This window comes from Phaethon aethereus, assembly GCF_964289735.1.
Source record: "Phaethon aethereus genome assembly, chromosome: 21".
NCBI lineage: Eukaryota > Metazoa > Chordata > Aves > Phaethontiformes > Phaethontidae > Phaethon > Phaethon aethereus.
Genome location: NC_138597.1, coordinates 1,974,134 through 1,991,246, shown reverse-complemented (window position 1 = coordinate 1,991,246; position 17,113 = coordinate 1,974,134). Strand labels below are relative to the sequence as shown.

The 17,113-nt window shown below is 51.4% G+C and overlaps 1 protein-coding gene across 1 annotated transcript; it reads left to right on the top strand.

Moving 5' to 3' along the window:
- Positions 1 to 5,323: 5,323 nt before the first annotated feature.
- Positions 5,324 to 16,605, top strand: LOC309412451 (protein-arginine deiminase type-2-like; the record flags this gene model as incomplete). Its single annotated transcript, XM_082009354.1, has 16 exons — positions 5,324 to 6,483; positions 7,955 to 8,141; positions 8,223 to 8,292; positions 8,466 to 8,527; positions 8,610 to 8,727; positions 9,318 to 9,443; positions 9,873 to 10,051; positions 10,237 to 10,340; positions 10,505 to 10,616; positions 10,695 to 10,802; positions 12,965 to 13,116; positions 13,385 to 13,529; positions 14,644 to 14,737; positions 15,570 to 15,655; positions 15,830 to 15,958; positions 16,372 to 16,605. The coding sequence occupies exons 1-16, from the start codon at positions 6,392 to 6,394 to the stop codon at positions 16,603 to 16,605; spliced, it is 1,998 nt and encodes a 665-aa protein (XP_081865480.1). The 5' UTR covers positions 5,324 to 6,391.
- Positions 16,606 to 17,113: the final 508 nt, after the last annotated feature.

Sequence of the window (17,113 nt, the reverse complement as noted above, 5' to 3'; positions counted from 1 at the left end):
CAGCACGACTGGATTAAAAGGCAGGGGAATTTAACTCCTCCTTCCCTCGATGACGGGGTTTAGCCAGGGGACCCTGCCGTCTCCACCTCCACCACCCAGCAAGCTGCCGCCCCACTCGGGGAGATGGTGGCGATAAGGCAGCCCCTGGGGGGGCTGGTGGCTCTGGGGAGGGGACATGGGGCAGAGGGGCAGGACGGGGTGGGTGACACCCAGCCCTGCCCTGGGATGCTCGGCAGTGAGCTCTTTTGGGGCTTATTCTCACCTTTTTATTCCCTTATAGCTCCATATAAGGACTCCAAAGCTTAATGCATTAAACATTTCAACTCCTTCTGTTGTGCAATGTGGTTGTTTAGGGTTATTACAATACACAGTATCATCAAAATAAAGCATTTTCTTTAAAACGACCCAAATTTTCCATCTAGCCTCTTGACAGGTGACTCACAGCCTCTGCTACCCCATTAGGGCAATGCCCGAATAAAGCCTAACAAAAGGAAACGTTTGAATGTTTGTTCAGGTCGGTCCTTCCCATCATAACAACTCCCAAGGAGCGCGACGGGCAGAAACGGGTGCAGGGAAAACTGGTTATTTGGCAGGCAGGGAAGGGGAAAAAAACCAAACAACAACAAAACAAGAGGCTTTCAGTAGAAATTACAAGTTCTCAGTGTTTCGCTTGGACCTTGCGTTTCGGGGGTATCGGGGTTTTTTGGGCACGCAGCAAAGCTCTCACGGGAAACATCCCCATCGCTGGAAGATGTTGTCTACCAGAGATAGGCATCTCTCTTCGGGCCATCCCAGGAGGCTTTGTCTGCCTGCAAAGAGGGAAACCAGGTGAGATTAATCTTGCTGAAACCAGGAAGGAGGTCTCTGCCATGCTCGGGGATGGAGGCAGCAGCTAAGAGGGAGGAAAAAGGCAGCACGGAGACAGAGAGCATACCGATGGCCCTGTTGCTGCAAGGTTCATCCTCATAGTGAGGGGGATGAGGCAACATGGTCCCTGCTCTCATGGGGCCTTAGCAATGCAATGGGCAGGAGAGGGCTGGAGCCAGGAGAAACCCAGTTTTGCGGGTGGCAGGACCCCTTGCAAGCTGAAAAGGTCAAAGCAGGCTCAGCAGAGCTAGAAGGACCGGTCCCCACCACTGCACCGAGCTGCATGTCCTCAGCTGGAGGAGCAGCGACCTGCGCGCACCTTCCCCTGCAAGATCAAACCAGCTGCTTTAAACATCTCCCAGCCAGTCTACATTAAAGGGCTCCTTCTGACTTTAATTGCAGCAGAAAACAAACAGCAGCACCGTGTCTCGTACACGAGCACAGCTTTAATAAGATCGTGGGAGCCTGCTGGGGTGGCCAGGATGCTTGAGTGGGGAATGCTAGTGGCATTTCCAGGCTCTCCAGGAACTCACCTTGCTTGAGATTTTAGATAAAACCCAGCACAAGCCAACCTCCTGATGTTCATAGACTTGTGAATTTTGTTGGTTCTCAAGCCCTCCTGAGGGAGCCTTCACCCACCCCTAAAACCCTTGGAGCTGGAGAGAAGCAGAGCCGGCACGGGGGGTGAGAAGCTCATTGCATCCTCCAAGGAAGTCTGGCCATGGCAGCATCTCTACCGAAGAGAGCTGTAAGTTGGAATTCCCACTCACGGCTGCTGGTCGCACTGGTTTGGACTGGGCACGGTGCTGAGTTTGCCGCCTGCTGTGATTTTAGCATCGCATCCTGCTCGGCTGGTTTGAGCCCTGTGCCGGACAGGGAACACACCTTAATCCCCACGGGGTCAGGCTGGTACGGTCTGTAATCTGGAGGGAGGTGGAGGATGGTGGTTTCAGGTTCCCAGCGAGCATGAGGGCTTCAGCAGAGGGTTAGAGAGCATGAGCTTCTCCAAACCCGTCCGGGATCACACCCATCCAGAAAGGATGGAGACACAATGCTAAAACCTCATCTTCATTTTGGGTTTGGGGTTTAGTCACGGCACGTTCTGAGCTGCCACGGTCACTGCGGATGCTAGCTCAAGCCCAAAACACCTTGTCTTCGTTGGGTGGTACCTACACTCACCTATTCTTCCTCCTCCACCTGCTATTAGCACCAACATGCCCGTGCACAGGGAGAATGACGATTTTAAGTCATCTGGCCCATTCAGAGCTGAGTGTTTCTTCCTAATAACACCTTGTCCTGAGAAGTTATTAAGATCCCTGGTACATGACGGATGGGATCCCACCTCTCCATCAGACTGAGTGAACTTGGTCAGCCTTAGTTTTTGGGGCTCACTTCATTTTTTCCCCAATTTCAGATTGTTTCTAAGCCATAATGGAGCAAGACCCGACCCCCCAGTATTCCCCCAAGAACCCCACTAATAGCCCAGACCCCCTTGGGGCATTTCTTCTCACCCATCCTGCACCGCCACTCCATCAAGGAAAGTTTGATAATCTCCCTAAGACAATAATTACACCTTATTTATTACTTGGCATGCATAATTGCAGGCAGGAACTTTTAAGAACCATGTCAGACTAATTACTGGCAATAGGGCAATGCATTGAACCAGTTATCAAGTCCCACTCAGGTTTGCATGAGGGTTTATTTTCTTTAGGTATTTAGCTGTAACAGCATGGCAGGAGCATCCCAGGCAGGCACCAAGTCTCCTCAGGCAGATCTGCCTTCCTCATCCTGCTTGGAAGCCAGGGAAAAAGGGCAGGAGGCTGGTTTGGACCAGTAAAATTGCTTTTAAAGCCAGTAAAACCCAAGAGAGGTTGGTCCCCATCCTGGTAAAACATCCGCAGTCAGGACTCATCAGAGCTGGCTTTGCAACCACCTTCTCCTGGGTGAGAAAGCACCAAAAATCCCCCTCCACCCCTTCTTCTTCCCAAAACAAAGGCATCTGCCTGCTGTGAGACTTCTGGCAGTCCAAGAGCAAAGCACCCCATATTTTCCCCCCCCAGGGCTGGAGCCATGCACACATCCCACGCTCACCCTGCTTACACTCTCCCCCAGCTTTGCCTTAAATTTGCTGCCCTATAAATATCCCCCTCTCTGGGGCGTGCTTGATGCCTCCCCCAGGGAGAGCAATAAAGCCACAGGTGGGCTCAGCTTTGCTCAAGCTCCTTCGTCCTCACCAGTGGGTTGGTTTTGCCTCCTCGAAGCTGCCTGACTGCCAAAATAAAGCCAGCGCGGGCAGGAATGGGCAGGAACAGGCAGCACCTCGTGGCTCAGTTGGGACGGGCACCTGTTTGCACCTCTTAAATGTAAAAGGTCAGCTTGAAAGGACTCCATGGAGGGAACATTTCCCTCCTACTCTTTGCAATAAGGCACGTGCATGCAGGAAGGGAGCCACAAAACCACCCCAAAACCTCTTCACCAAGCATCCACAAAGCTTAAAAACCCCTTGCACCCACCGGCTCGATCCTCCTCAGGGAGATGCTGGGTGATGCGCACGTGAAAATCCTCAGGAATCAGCTCGCTGGGGTTGTCTGCAAGCTCCAGCGCTGGGATCTGTTCCCAGGTCCTTGAAATTAGGGCAGGCAGAGATCCATCAGCGGCGGGGAAGTTCATGCAGAGCAGCTCCTAATCTGTCAGATCTGATTTAAAAAAAAAAAAAACAAAACCAAAACAAACAGAGAACTCCTCTGACCAGATTGACTCTAGCCACAAAACCACGAGCCTCCAGACACCTACGTTGCTGTGTGTATACATATACATCTATATATAGGTCCTGTGATGGTTTACCATGTCTGATCTCGCACCTGATAGCACAGAGCAGAGCCTGCATCACGAATAGAACTTTTGCCTCCTGAAAAATCCCGCTCTTGCACCATAAAACAAGGTTTATTTAGCAACTCGTGGGGCTTTTGCTGCGATGGGCACAACCGGGTCCTCACTCTTGTCCCCAGCACTGAACGCAGGCATGGGGTGGATGCCTTGGATGCCTGTAGGGCACAATTGCACCTCTTCTTCCTCCCCAAATACAGACATTGCAAGGGGTGAGTGCTTTGCCAAAGCCTCCCTAGGAAGGATTTAATATTTTCCCCGCTGCAAATATTGCTCTGCAGCTCTGCAAAGACCCCCCAGGCTTGCAAAGACCCCGGAAAGCTTACAAAGAACCTGCGTGGGTTGTAAAGAACCCGCGTGGGTTGTAAAGAACCCCAAAGGTTTGCAAAGTCTCCAGGAAGCTTGCAAAGATCCCAGAAGGCTTGCAAAGACTCCAAGAATATTTGAAAGACCTCAGAAGGCTTCCACAGACCCTGCACAGCTTGCAAAGATCAAACCTGGCTTCCAAAAACCACAGGAAGCTTGCAAGGACCCCATCCTCCTTCCAATCCCTTAAAGACAGGGACCTGTGTGGTGGTGGGGAAATGGGCTCTGCCAGCCCCTCGGGCAGCTGGGGCCACCCAGAAAAACCGAGGTCACCCCAAAATCCACCAGGTTTTCAATCCCATCTTTGCTAGCGGGTAGCACTTGCTCCTAAGGACCCCCAGGTTTCCTTCTGCCTGGCAAGTGCAGCACAATCACACCAGCTGGACCATAGGGGATATAAATACATTTATATTTATATACAGATGTATAAAACAAACCCTGTGACTAGCTAGAAACACTCTGGCTGATTTTAAAAATCACAAGTGATGTGGTGACCTTGGGTCTTCCTCTAAGATGGGAGGGATTTGGTGTTAGGGTTTTGTTGTTTGTCTTTTTTTTAAGAAAAGGAAGATTTAAATAGCATGTGTTTTCCTTACTGACAAGTGAAATACTAAATCCTCGGATGCAGGAATTGGGAAGTGAAAGTGGTAAAAGAGAAGCTGCTTTTTTTTTTTTTCTCATTTTCTTCCAAACTGATGGGTTTACACCTCTATTTCCCCAGCCCACAGGTCCCAGGAGAGCACAGGGAAACGAGGTCACCCTGACCCATGCTCTGCTTTGGGGTAAAAAGAGGGGAAAATAAGTCTTGTACGATGCTGGAGAGCAGAGCCCGCTCATGCAAACATGATGCAGTTTCAGTTTCTTTTTATTTTTATCTTTATCTTTTTAAGTTATTTCTCTTTCTGGTTCCTCTTTCAGCAGTGTTTCTTGCTACTGGTGGTTTAAATAGGGGTTAAATAGATAAATCACGATGCTTCTCAGAAGGAGGAACATTTTCCACCTGCCAGCAGCTCAGCTCCTGGGTTGGGGTGTCTAAACTGGGCATCATTCAACCCAAGTCCCCCTTACATTCTGCACAGCAGCAGTGCCATGCTGACCACAATGTTCTACAAAAGGCACAGAAGGAGCAAAGTGGTTTACATTTTCTTATATTCCTCAGGGAGAACATCTACAGCCTTTAATAAAATGTCCCCATTGCCACAAATCTCATTTTTGCATGCACAGAGAAATGGCCATGTTTGTGTTCCCAAATGTTTGCTCAGCAACACAAAGTCCTTGCTCATGTTTGCTCAGGTCATGGCAAAAAAGCCCCAACAAAACAGGATCTACTTCAGATGGGAAACTAGATTTGAGCTTATTTCCTACTGCCCAGCCACAGAGGGAAGAGAGCACTAAAAAAGAAAAGCCCGAAAGGGATATAAATAGGGAACATCAACCTGAACGTTTCTGCTCCTCACTAATTGCTTGTGGCTTCCAAAATCTGGGGCAGAAGTTTGGTTTTTAAAATGAATATTTAGCATCATGTTAATAAATAATGCGAACACCTGCGTGGGCAGCAATTGCTCCTGACGTGTTCCGCTGTGGTGCAGGGTGGCAGGCAGCAGGTTCGTTGTGCAAAACCACCTCTGGTTTCCCCTCATCAGCAAGTGGCTCCCTGGCTTCCCTTTGAAAATAAGCAAGGAATTAAAAAAAAAAAAAACCCAAACGAAAAAAAGGAGAGTCCTGCTCTATCCTAAGGGCTGGAAAATTGTATTTCTTCCAAGAGCAGCCAGAGCTTTTCCCTAGAGAGCAAAAAAGAGCGGGTACCCCACAGATGCAAGCACCAGCCGAAACCCAAAGGGCTGCAAAATCGCCTCTGCGTTGGGCTGCTCGTCCCCAGTTGGGGTCAGGGAGCTGCTGGAGGGACAGGGAGCTGGGGACAGCTGGGGGAGCTCCTTGCATAGGGCTGGGAGCCGGCCGGGCTTTGGGCCAGCCGCCCTCCCTCTCCATCCCTTCCCGCCCTTGGAGATCATTTTCATGGGGCTTTAGAGAGTCCAATCCAACTGCCCCCTCCCTTTGGACCAGGGTGGGGGCTGCAAAGTTGTCATCCCAAACTTCACAGGCTCCAAAAGTCAATTGATTTGCTCTGGGGCCAGTTGAGGAGGAGGAGGGAGGCGTGCCAGGGAGGAAGGAGAAGCAACTGGGTGCTACCACGGAGCTCAGAGCCACCCAGAGCGGCTGGGGAAGGGTGCACGTACCCATCGTTGGGGCATCTGGGCTGCTGCGTGGGGAGATGCTGGGGGACCGCACGCTTCGACTGCAGCACGGGAACCGCATCGAGGCCCTGTGCGTGCTGGGCACCCGCCTCTCCGCCGATGTCTACGGGTGAGTGGGATGCCCTAACACTCCCTCTCCTCCTCCATCTCTGCACCTCCATCTTTCTTCTCGCCTTTATCCCCCGTTTATCCTTCTGCAAATCCCCCCTCCTCATTTTTCCTGCTGCTCCCCCAAAACCCTCAGCCCTGACACTGTGATTTAATGCAATTTGTGGGCAAAAACCTCCCTGGGCTTTGCAAATCTGCGCAAGTCCCAGGAAAGCTTCAAGCAACCGTGTTTGCACGATTCAGTATTTACCCCGGGTCTGCGATGGCGATGGGTTTGATCCATTTGCGGTCAACAGATCCAGTGTCATCTTGGAAAGCTGCAGGAGAGCAGAGGGATGAGCAGGAGCCACAGGGATGGACCGCAAAGGAGGGGATGCAGCTGGGAGAGAGGAGGAAAACTAGATCTAGTGATCAAGCAGTGTTCTGGGAAAGCATGCAAGTCCCCACACCACCAACCCCGCTCCCCTAAAACAAACCAAACGCTGTACTTTAAGATAATTATTCCCCCAAAGGAAAAAGTTTAAAAGCTCATCTCATGGTTAATTCTGGTCTTTGCTGTTTTTACAAATCTCACCCTCGATATTCAAGCCACGCAGTGCAGTTACAACTCATCTGGCATCTCTCCAGGTCAAATCTTCTCCCGGTGGGATTCCCAAAACCCAGAAACAAGGAAACCAAACCAGTTTTTCCACGTGTAATTAAATGTAATTTAACAATTTAAGAAACACCCAGGCAGCAGCACATGAGTGCTCAGATTTCCTCTCCCCCCAGCCGGTGTGGGTTTGGCAGAGCCTTCGGCATCCAGAAACCCAATAAATGATGCTGTAACGGTGATACAGCGTGAGCTCTCGGGTGTCAGGAGCACACATGCTCAAAGGGAGCCTGCTCGTCAGGAGCTGCAAGCAGCCCAAAAATAATAACCCTGGAAAGATGGGGAAATTAGGGAAAAGGAGCCAGGAGAGGGAAAGGGAATGCACAGAGTGGCTGGGGAAGAGCAAGGGCACATTGGACTGGGAGCAGTGCAACACCAGCTGCTTCAGGGTGGATAAAATCACCCCAAAAAATTAGTTTCCCGTGGTAAAGTCTCTCAGCTGGGCTGCCACACTGTTGCAATGAGCTGTTAAATACCAGGTTTGCCTCATCTGGAGAATAAACACAGATTTCTCCATTGAAGTGCAAACCTGAGTTCGGTTCCAGCAGCAGAGTGCTTTGGTTGTGATTATTATAGATAGTAATCTGCAGCAATGGCTACAAAATAGACTCATTTTGCTAAAATAGGGTGTTCTGCCCTAAAAAAAAAAAAAGATACTGCAAGTGTTCCCAGGCAGGGAGGAAAGGGCAGAAGGGTGCTAGTGGTGAGCGTGGAGACGCCAGCATGCCTGGTCTTGGTTGTGTTTTGGGCAGTGAAACTAATTGCAGTGAGAACCAGGTGTTTTCAGTGCAAACCTCTAAAAATACAGTGGTTTTGGCAGGGCAGCCCCGGCTGGGGCAGTCTCCTTTGGCGTGAAGCACACAGAGGGGGTCAGCGTGGAGGTGGTGTGCCAGGGCCAAGCAGAGGTCGGGTCAGCCCCTGGCAGCAGGACACGGTGGCCACTGGATGAGGGGACGGTCCTAAGGTTCAGCATGAGCCGGGCCAGCACTGAGGTCAACGATAACAAGGTAAGAAGTGGGGTGCTTGGGCATGGGACCTCCCATGGAGGGAGAACATCCTTCCCCAACCAGGGATTTGGGGGTTTGCAGGTAACTGTCAGCTTTTATGCAGAGGGAGGGCAGCCCATCAACCAAGCTGGGGTCTTCCTCACTGGCATCGGTGAGTACAAAGGCTTCTGCAATGCAGCAATCTGTCTTCATCCCCTCAGTCCCTTGGGGTAGGGTGCTGTGATGTGGGGGCAGAGATAGACTCAAGTTTGGTGGGTCTGGGGGGCTTTTGCACCCACCCAACATTGCCACAGCCTGGGATGACGGTAGGGTCTGCCCACGCAGGGATCTCCCTGGACGTCGACGCGGATCGGGATGGTGTGGTGGAAAAGAACAACCCTAACAAGGTAATTCAGCCTCTTCCACTGCACTGAAAGTCCACAGGCTTGCAAGAGCCTGAGCTTGCTAAGGCCCCGCGGGGTGTTTTAGGCAAGCTGGACCTGGGGTCCTGAGGGACATGGGGCCATCCTGCTCGTCAGCTGCGACAGGGAGAGCCCCTTCACTCCAGCATCTGACTGCAATGATGAAAGAGTATTCAGCAAAGAAGGTAACACAGCTTCAAAAAATCATATAAAGAAAAATATGCTCTGTTATTCCTCCTCTTTAACCTTTTTGGAGGTGCAGTTTTTCTTGGGAACCAGCTGCCCATGAGCTGTTCTCCACCAAACTGCTGAGTAAGCTTCCAGCATGGGAATTTTTTTTTAATGCCATGCAAACTAATTGCGGTCAAGCAGGGGCATGAAGCATGGCCAGAAAAATAGCAGAGGTGCCACTGACAGCAGAGCTTGACCCAGGAATGCTTCACGCAGGTGAAAGGCGCTCACGGCTGGCAGCCAGGAACACCCTCCTGGTCCCGAAAAATTAAACCACCCAGCCCCAGTGCCCATCAACTTCTTGAGGCCGGGGACGAGCTGTGCCAGGGCTGTTGGGGGATAAAAGGGACATTTGTGTCAAAGCACAAGCCACAAGCTTCACTAGCAGGACTACCGGTTGTTTTTCCAGCTTGCAAAGGCTGGTAGCAAGGGAAGAGCAGATTTCTTGGCATGGGATCTGCCAGTCCCAAGAGGGAGCTTGCAAGCCAGCCAGAGCTGTGCTGTGCAATCACCCATCACCCAATATTTGTGGTTTGCACCCCAGATTTGCTGGATATGTCTCAGATGGTCTTGAGGACTGAAGGGCCACGGCGCCTGCCCCGGGGATATGAAATCATCCTCCATATTTCTGTCTCCGATGCAGACAAAGTTGGTGTTTTTCACGTGCAGAGTAAGTCCATCCTCACCTCCTCCTCTGCCCCTTCCTCCTCATTTGTGGTGCTTTTGAGATCCCCGCAAGCTCTTTTCTTTCCATCTCTGACCTTGGCCTCTCCATGTTCTTCAAATGGCACTTCCGAAGAAAATCATGCCCTCAGCATCCCCTCTCCAAATTTTTCTAGCATGAAATATTCTCTCTTCTCAATCAATTGGAAAACTTCAGGAGATTAACAAGCAGAGTCACAGGGTCACAAAGCCATTTATCCAAGGTCTTCCAGCAAAGGAATAGCAAAAAGTCACCACGTGTCCCAAAACCCACATGCTTTATCCATGATGGCAACATGCTCTACAACATATTTTCCCCTTGCACACAAGCAAAATAGGTTGGAAACCAGCACCAGAACTTTGGAAATTACCCACCTTCCCCTTTCTTTTCTTGCAGACCCCTTCTTTGGGCAACGCTACATCCACGTGCTGGGCTGGAGGAAGCTGTACCACACCGTGCAGTACACCGGTGGGGCCGCCGAGCTTGACTTCTTCATTGAGGGGCTCCGCTTTCCTGACGACACCTTCTCCGGCCTGGTCACCATCCACGTCAGCCTCCTGGAGTCCCTGGCTGAGGTCTGGGGGCTCTGGGGAAGGGATGAAACAGCCCAAGGAGCATGGGGAAGGGGATGGGGATTGAATGGACAGCAGTTCCCATTAACTTACTCCAAAAATAACCTCAAGGGTCAGGTATTCGGGGGGAGGGGGAATAGTGGTAAACAGGGCATAGAAATTCCCCAATTTCTGCTTGCTTCCCCCAGGGTATCCCCCATACACCAATCTTCACCGACACAGTAGTGTTCAGGGTAGCACCATGGATCATGACCCCCAACACTTTGGCACCAGTGAACGTCTTCGTCTGCAGGTAAAGGCCAAGGGATGATGCTCTTCCCAGCCAAATCAGACCCACAGCCTCCCTGGAGGTCACCAAGACAGGCTGGGTAGTTGATGGGCAGAGGGAAAGGCAGCTGCCTTTGGGGGATATCCATCCTCCGGCAGCCCTTGATCCCCTTACCTCCTGTGATCCAGCATGAAGGACAACTATCTCTTCACCAAGGAGATAAAAAACCTGGTCAACAAGGCCGGCTGTGAGCTGAAGGTTTGCTTCGGCTACATCAACCGTGGGGACCGTTGGATGCAGGTAGGTGGGCACCAGGTAGGGAGCAAAGCTTCCCCTCCCTGCCAATGTGCCCCATGCAGATTTTCCTCCCCACTGTAGGATGAGATTGAGTTTGGCTACACCCACGCTCCTCACAAAAGCTTCCCAGTGGTGCTGGACTCCCCTCGAGATGGAGGGCTGGAGCAATTCTCCATCAAGGAGCTGCTGGTAAGAGCAGGACAGTCGCTTGCATTGCCGGAGGAACAGCTTTGCAGGTTTTTATGGTTAGCCCATTTCACCACTCCTGAAACCCTACTTGCACTTGGCTCCTTGGAGGTCCTGCAATGAATTGCCTGAAGCCCGCTGCATGGAGATACTACCCCATCCACTTCCAGCTGGGAGGAGATACTACCCCATCCTCTTCCAGCTGGGAGGAGACAAACAGCCTCACTCTCCCTCAAACCAAGGATCAGAGCCAAATCCACATCCCAGCCATGCAGAAAACCCTTTGTCCAGAAGGTGCTGGATGAGAGTGGCAAGGAGGACCTCATGCCTCTGGGAATGAAAGATTCCTGCCAAGCTCTGGGACAGGAATGTGTTTCTTCACCCTGAATATCTGAGCAACAGGCTGGTTTTTCCTTTCCTCCTCTGTGCCTGTGAATACACAGCAGCTCCCAAGCAGGAGACGAAAGGAAAGCACAAGAGGAGTCAATTTACTTGCTCGGAAGAGAGCAAGATGCAACCAGCTGCCAAAAACATCCCTGTGGGGCTTCTCTGCCAAGGCAATGGGCCAGCCAGGGGCAGGGCATGCAAAGAAAGCTGCCTGGAAGAGCAGTGACCCTGGCCAAGGCGTTTTGGGAGAGCCCAGCAAAGACAAGCATGGGAAAAAGATGGCTTGAATGATCCCTTTGAGATATCACCATGCAGAAAGGGCAGAACATCCTCAAGTAGCCACCAAATCTCTGTCCCATATACCCAACCAGGCTCTGGCAGCAGCCTCAGCCCTGGTCTTCTCTCAGACAGTAACAGGAGAAGAGGACAGCTCACTTCTTGCTGCATGTCACTTTGGGGGAAGATTAAGTGCTTTCGAAAGCATTGAAATACATCATTTCTCATGCCTGAAATTAGTACATGCAGTCCCAGATTCATCAAGCAGGATAGGAATAGCACACTGATTTGCTCCGTCACAAATAAGATGGGCAACCGCTCCTATCTGTCCTGTTTAGGAATTGTTTTGTTTCATATTTAGAGAAGCAATTTCAGCCTTTGGAGCTGCTAACACATTATACTCCAATTTCTGCTTTGAAGCCTTCCCTAATCCCCACTCCTATCTTTCCAATCTCATTTTCCAGTTAGGAATATTTAGCCAAACACAACACGCACAGGTCCTCCTCTCGCCCTGGCCAAGCCCTAAGCCCCTGGGACCCCATGCCAAGGAAAAAGGAGACGAGAGGGAATTAGCCCCTCAAAATTAACCTGGAGCTGATAGGACTTGGACACGACCCGCAAACCTGGGATGAACCAGCGCCTTGACAGTTGAAACCATACCAGCTCTGTGGTTTATTAAACCAAAATAAGCTGAGAGCAGGTGTTTCATGCTCACTCTCTCCTGCAGCACCCAGGGAAAGGATCTGACCCCCAACCATCCTCCAGATATGCACCCCAAAGATACATGGGGAGCCTCAGGGAAAGGCATTTCTGCTGCACTCTAATCCCATCTTCTCCAAACACCTTCAATTAAAAAAAAAAAAAAGCAACTTCTAGATTGAAGCCATGCACCCTCAGGTCCCCCTGCTCATTTTTACTGACCTGTACATTTGGTTTACCACTAAGGAAACCCAACACTAATAAGTGATTGGGATTTAATGCAAACCCAACAGATACCTGATCTCGTCCCAGAGGCTGCCGTGAGCTCCAAGCCCTCATTGACTTGAGCCAGAGAGCAAGGACTGGTTCAAGGCAAGATTTTTGTCCCACTGCTGCGATTTTTGCCCCATTTTAGTGTTGCAATCGCTCCCTCAGACATTTAACCCTGACACATCACAACCAAGGGTTAATTACCCCTGCACGCACAGCACCTTAAATCCTAGATATATTAAGTCCTGAAAATCAGGGCTTAAATAGGATTTAAGGGGAGTACAACCCTTTGGGTGGCTCTTATGCCTGGGGTGGATTTACCCTCAGGGGCTGAAGTTCACCTCACTGGACAAGAGTCATCCAGAAACTCAGCTTCAAGGGTTACCCCAGCACCTAATTAGCTTAATACAGACACTTAAACATTGGCTGCAGGATAGCAGAGGAGATCTCTCCCCAGCAGGAGGGATAAAAGCAAAGGCATAGGGGCAGGGGGGAATTCAGCACAATGCCCACAGCTATTTCTCTTTCCCCAGGGCCCCGACTTTGGCTACGTGAGCAGAGAACCCCTCTTCGAAGCCATCACCAGCCTCGACTCCTTCGGCAACCTGGAGGTCAGCCCACCCGTGACCGTGGCGGGGAAGGAGTATCCCCTAGGGAGGATCCTCATCGGCAGCAGCTTCCCTACGTAAGGGATGGGAAACCCATGTGTTTGGGAGCAAAGGAACCATGATTTCCCCTAAATATCATCAAAAAATCCATTAAGGACCTTAATTAGCCATTCCCTGACCAGCTGCAGATCTGGTACCCTATGGGGTGGGTACACCCAATCTCTGCCTTCCCACTTGCACCCTCCTTTTTTTTCTTCACCTCAATAACAATTTATGTGTATTTACATACTGATGCATAAACATTTATTCTCTTTATTCCCTCTCTTGGGGGTATTTCACCCCCAGAGCCGCAGGGAGGAGAATGACCAGAGTGGTACGGGATTTCCTCTATGCCCAGCAAGTGCAGGCTCCCGTGGAGCTCTACTCCGACTGGCTGTCAGTGGGACACGTCAACGAATTCGTCACTTTTGTGCCCACCTCCGACACAAAGGTAACCCAAAACCCCAAGCCACTCCGTGGTTTTTCTTCTGAGACACTAATTTTATCAGGACACCTCTAGGGAAAACCCCAAAGCTCATTTCTTTGACAGTCCCAGCCAGTATTCGCTTGGGGTTTCACCCCATCTCCAAAATGAGGGCTCTGAACATAGAGAGGGACTTGCTAAGCTAATAATCACCACAGATATAAGAAAAAAAAGTGTTTATAAAGGTAATCCAAGAAATTGAAACCTCAGTATTCACCTGGGCTGCCCAAGGCTCACAGCTGCTCAGCATCTCCCAGATGTTTTCAGAAGCTAGGTCTTTCTTCTATCATGGTTTTTAATGCTCCTAACACAAGACTTCTCCTCCTGGGGAAGTCATGGCTTGACCTAAACAGTTCAGAAAAGTAGTATTCATGCATACACATACCCCACAAACCCTCCACTCATTGCATTTGCCCTCCCCAGAGCTGTGCTAAGCCCCCACAAGAGCTGCCATCAGGACTGCAGCAAGCAGCCTCCTGCACTCCACCAAGGAGCAAGGAGACCATTTCTGCTAGGGGAAGCAAACCACCACACACAGGGCTCAGACCCTACAAATTCACAATAATTTCATTAATAATGTTTTCTATAAGATGAGCTTAATGTTGATTTTTGGCCTCTCCTGGGAAAGTCAGAGCATGATTATGACCTTATTCCCACCTCCCCCCACCACCAGCATTGCAATACCAGCCCAGAGACAAAAATACCAACCTAAACAGCAACCATGCTCATCATCTCAGCTCACTCACACACCCACCAAAGCCCCTCCCAGGGGTTCATACACCCCACCTGGGGTGGGCAGGATTGGACCCAGGTGCAGCCAGGCTGCGGTTTTCCTCCCTGTCCCAGCAGCAGTTTAACCCCTCGGGGGCAGTTAGGTGGGCATTTGCCAACAGCGTAAATCACTGCACCTTGTTCAGATATATTCCCTCAGCACCGCATTAAAAAAGGCACTAAACAACAGCAAAAATGGCTAATTTAAAGAGTTTAAGCTCAGGTTCCTTGCCAAAATAAGCTCCTGAGGTCGCCCAAGGCTTTGGATAAGGCGCTTTTAGTGACCGCTCTCCCTCCTGTCTCGCCCCAGCGATTTCGGATGCTGATGGCCAGCCCCGCGGCGTGCTACAAGCTCTTTCGGGAGAAGCAGAAGGAGGGACAGGGCGAAGCCACCATGTTCAAAGGCAAGGGGACAGCGGGCAGCTTCAGCCAGGCTTTGATGTCGGCTGAGACAGCCAGATTCGCCCCGCAGAGCAGCCGGCCCGAGGGCGGCAGCGCCTGACCGACGTGTGGGTATCGGGGGGATGGGGGGACCTTTTCCCACCCAGTTGCCCTTCCTGGCTGGCAAGCGGGATGCCTGCCCACCATACCCAGCCTCCTCAAGCCCTATTTTGGGAAAGCGAGTGGGACAGGAGGGATCAAGCCCTCGGCATGGAGGAGATGCTTGCTTGGTGGGACAGAGCATCTCTGTAAATGCCAGCAGAGCTCCAGCACGGAGTGGGGAGAACCGGGGGTGCTCTCGTGTCACCCCAAATTAGCACCATTTTTTCTCACTTGCCCTTCCCTCCCTGCAGCAATGACATTTTGGCTGCCAGTTTGGGCTCCCTTTAATTGTGGATTTGAACATCATCCATCCGCAATGAGGTTGGGGGAAGATCTCCATACCTCCATGGGTCCCTCTGGGTCACTGCCACTGGCCCGGCACACAGCCAGCCCAAAACAAGGAGTGGAGGTGGTAGCTCTGGTTTTGTGAAGCTGAGTGGAGAAATTTAGGAGCTACCAACTCCCGTGGGCAGAAGGGTGGATGATAGAACCTTTGCAATGCTCTTTCCAATGGGCAGAGGTTTTTCTCCCATACAGTTTCCCAACAAACTAAGAATTGGCACGCCCAGCAGTCTTAACCCCAAGGTCAGGGAGTCGGGATTTGGATTTGGGGTTTTTTTTCCATCTCTGTGCCCTGTTTTAAGCTGGGCTTCTACAGCGCAGCTTCATTCTGACAGGGGTTTGCATTTGCAGGGTACTCAGGGACAGACACGAAACGGGTCACCATTAACAAGGTCCTTTCCAACGACATCCTGGTGCAGCAGAACCAGTACGCCCAGGTAATAACCAATATTTCTTGTAATAATCCATATTTCTTGCAATAACCACCCCAGGGTGGTGCAAACCCTTAAGGGGAGGTGTTGCATTTTACCTCTCCTCCTGCGTGAGATGGTTTTGGGGATCGTGCCCACCTCTGTCCCCTGCCTCGACCTGCTCTTCTCCATCCCCTCCAGCGCTGCATCGACTGGAACAGGGACATCCTCAAGAAGGAGCTGGGGTTGATGGAGGAGGACATTCTTGACCTGCCAGCCCTCTTCAAGCTCGACAAGCAGGGCAAAGCCATGCCGTACTTCCCCAACATGGTGAGAGGGGTACCCGCTCCTCGAGTTCTCCCCAAAAAACAGCTTATTCAGCCAAGATGTATCCCCAGAGTTGTCCCAAAAAAGCACAATATTTACAGCTGCCCAGAAAAAGAAGGTATCTCCAGCCCAGGTCTACCACAACTTTGTGGCTTCGTGTTGCTTGCAGTTGCATTAAAATATGTAATTTTTTAGGTGAAAACCTTTCAAAGTGGAGAAATTGCAAGGCGTGGGTGGATTTTAATGATAAAAAGGGGGAAAATGATGATGGATTTGGAGGACTCAGGGAAGGCGGCTGCAAAAAGTAGTGTCGACATCCCATTTTGGGGTGAGGCTGATGGAGGAGGGTGGCCAGTGGCTTTCCTTTGGCTTTATCAGTCCTGGTGTTACCGAGCTCCCCTTCTGTCATCCCACAGGTGACCATGATCATCCTGGCCAAGGACCTGGGCATCCCCAAACCCTTTGGCCCCATGGTGGGGGGTGAATGCTGCCTGGAGCGGCAGACCCGCTCCCTCCTGGAGCCGCTGGGCCTACGCTGCCGCTTCCTCGAGGATGTGGCCTCCTACCATGGCAGGCTTGGGGAGGTCCGCTGCGGCACCAACGTCCAGCGACAGCCCTTCACCTTCAAATGGTGGCACGTAACGCCATAGCAGGGCCTCCTTCTCCCTCCACCCTCGCCCCCAGCGGCTTTTTCGGTGTGTGTTGTTTGCGATTCAGTTAATAAATAAATTTGCTGTGAGGAAAGAAGCGGGAAATTAAAAAATAAGGGGCGATAATCACGAGAGAAAGGGAGGGAAGCCCTCGGGGTGGGGGTGGGGGTGTAATTTCAGCCCTTGGTACCAGCCATTTTGCCCTGACCAGTATTGGGGCAAGCAGGAGGGCGTGGGCACCGCCACTGCAGAAGGAATTCGGCTGGAAATTAATGGGGGGCCGCAATGGTCTCCCCCCTGCCCAAAACGGGGGGATCCAGGCGTTCGCGTCCCGCCAGCCTGCCTTGTGCCACAGGGCGCGCCACACTCAACATGGCACCTGCCCTGCGGCCGCCGCCACACCCAAGATGGCTGCCCGGAGAGCCCCGCCCTCCTTCCCCTTAAAGCTGTGCTCTATGGTGGCTCTAGGGGTTCCTTCTGCTTCCGGGGCGGGAGCGGGGTCGGAACT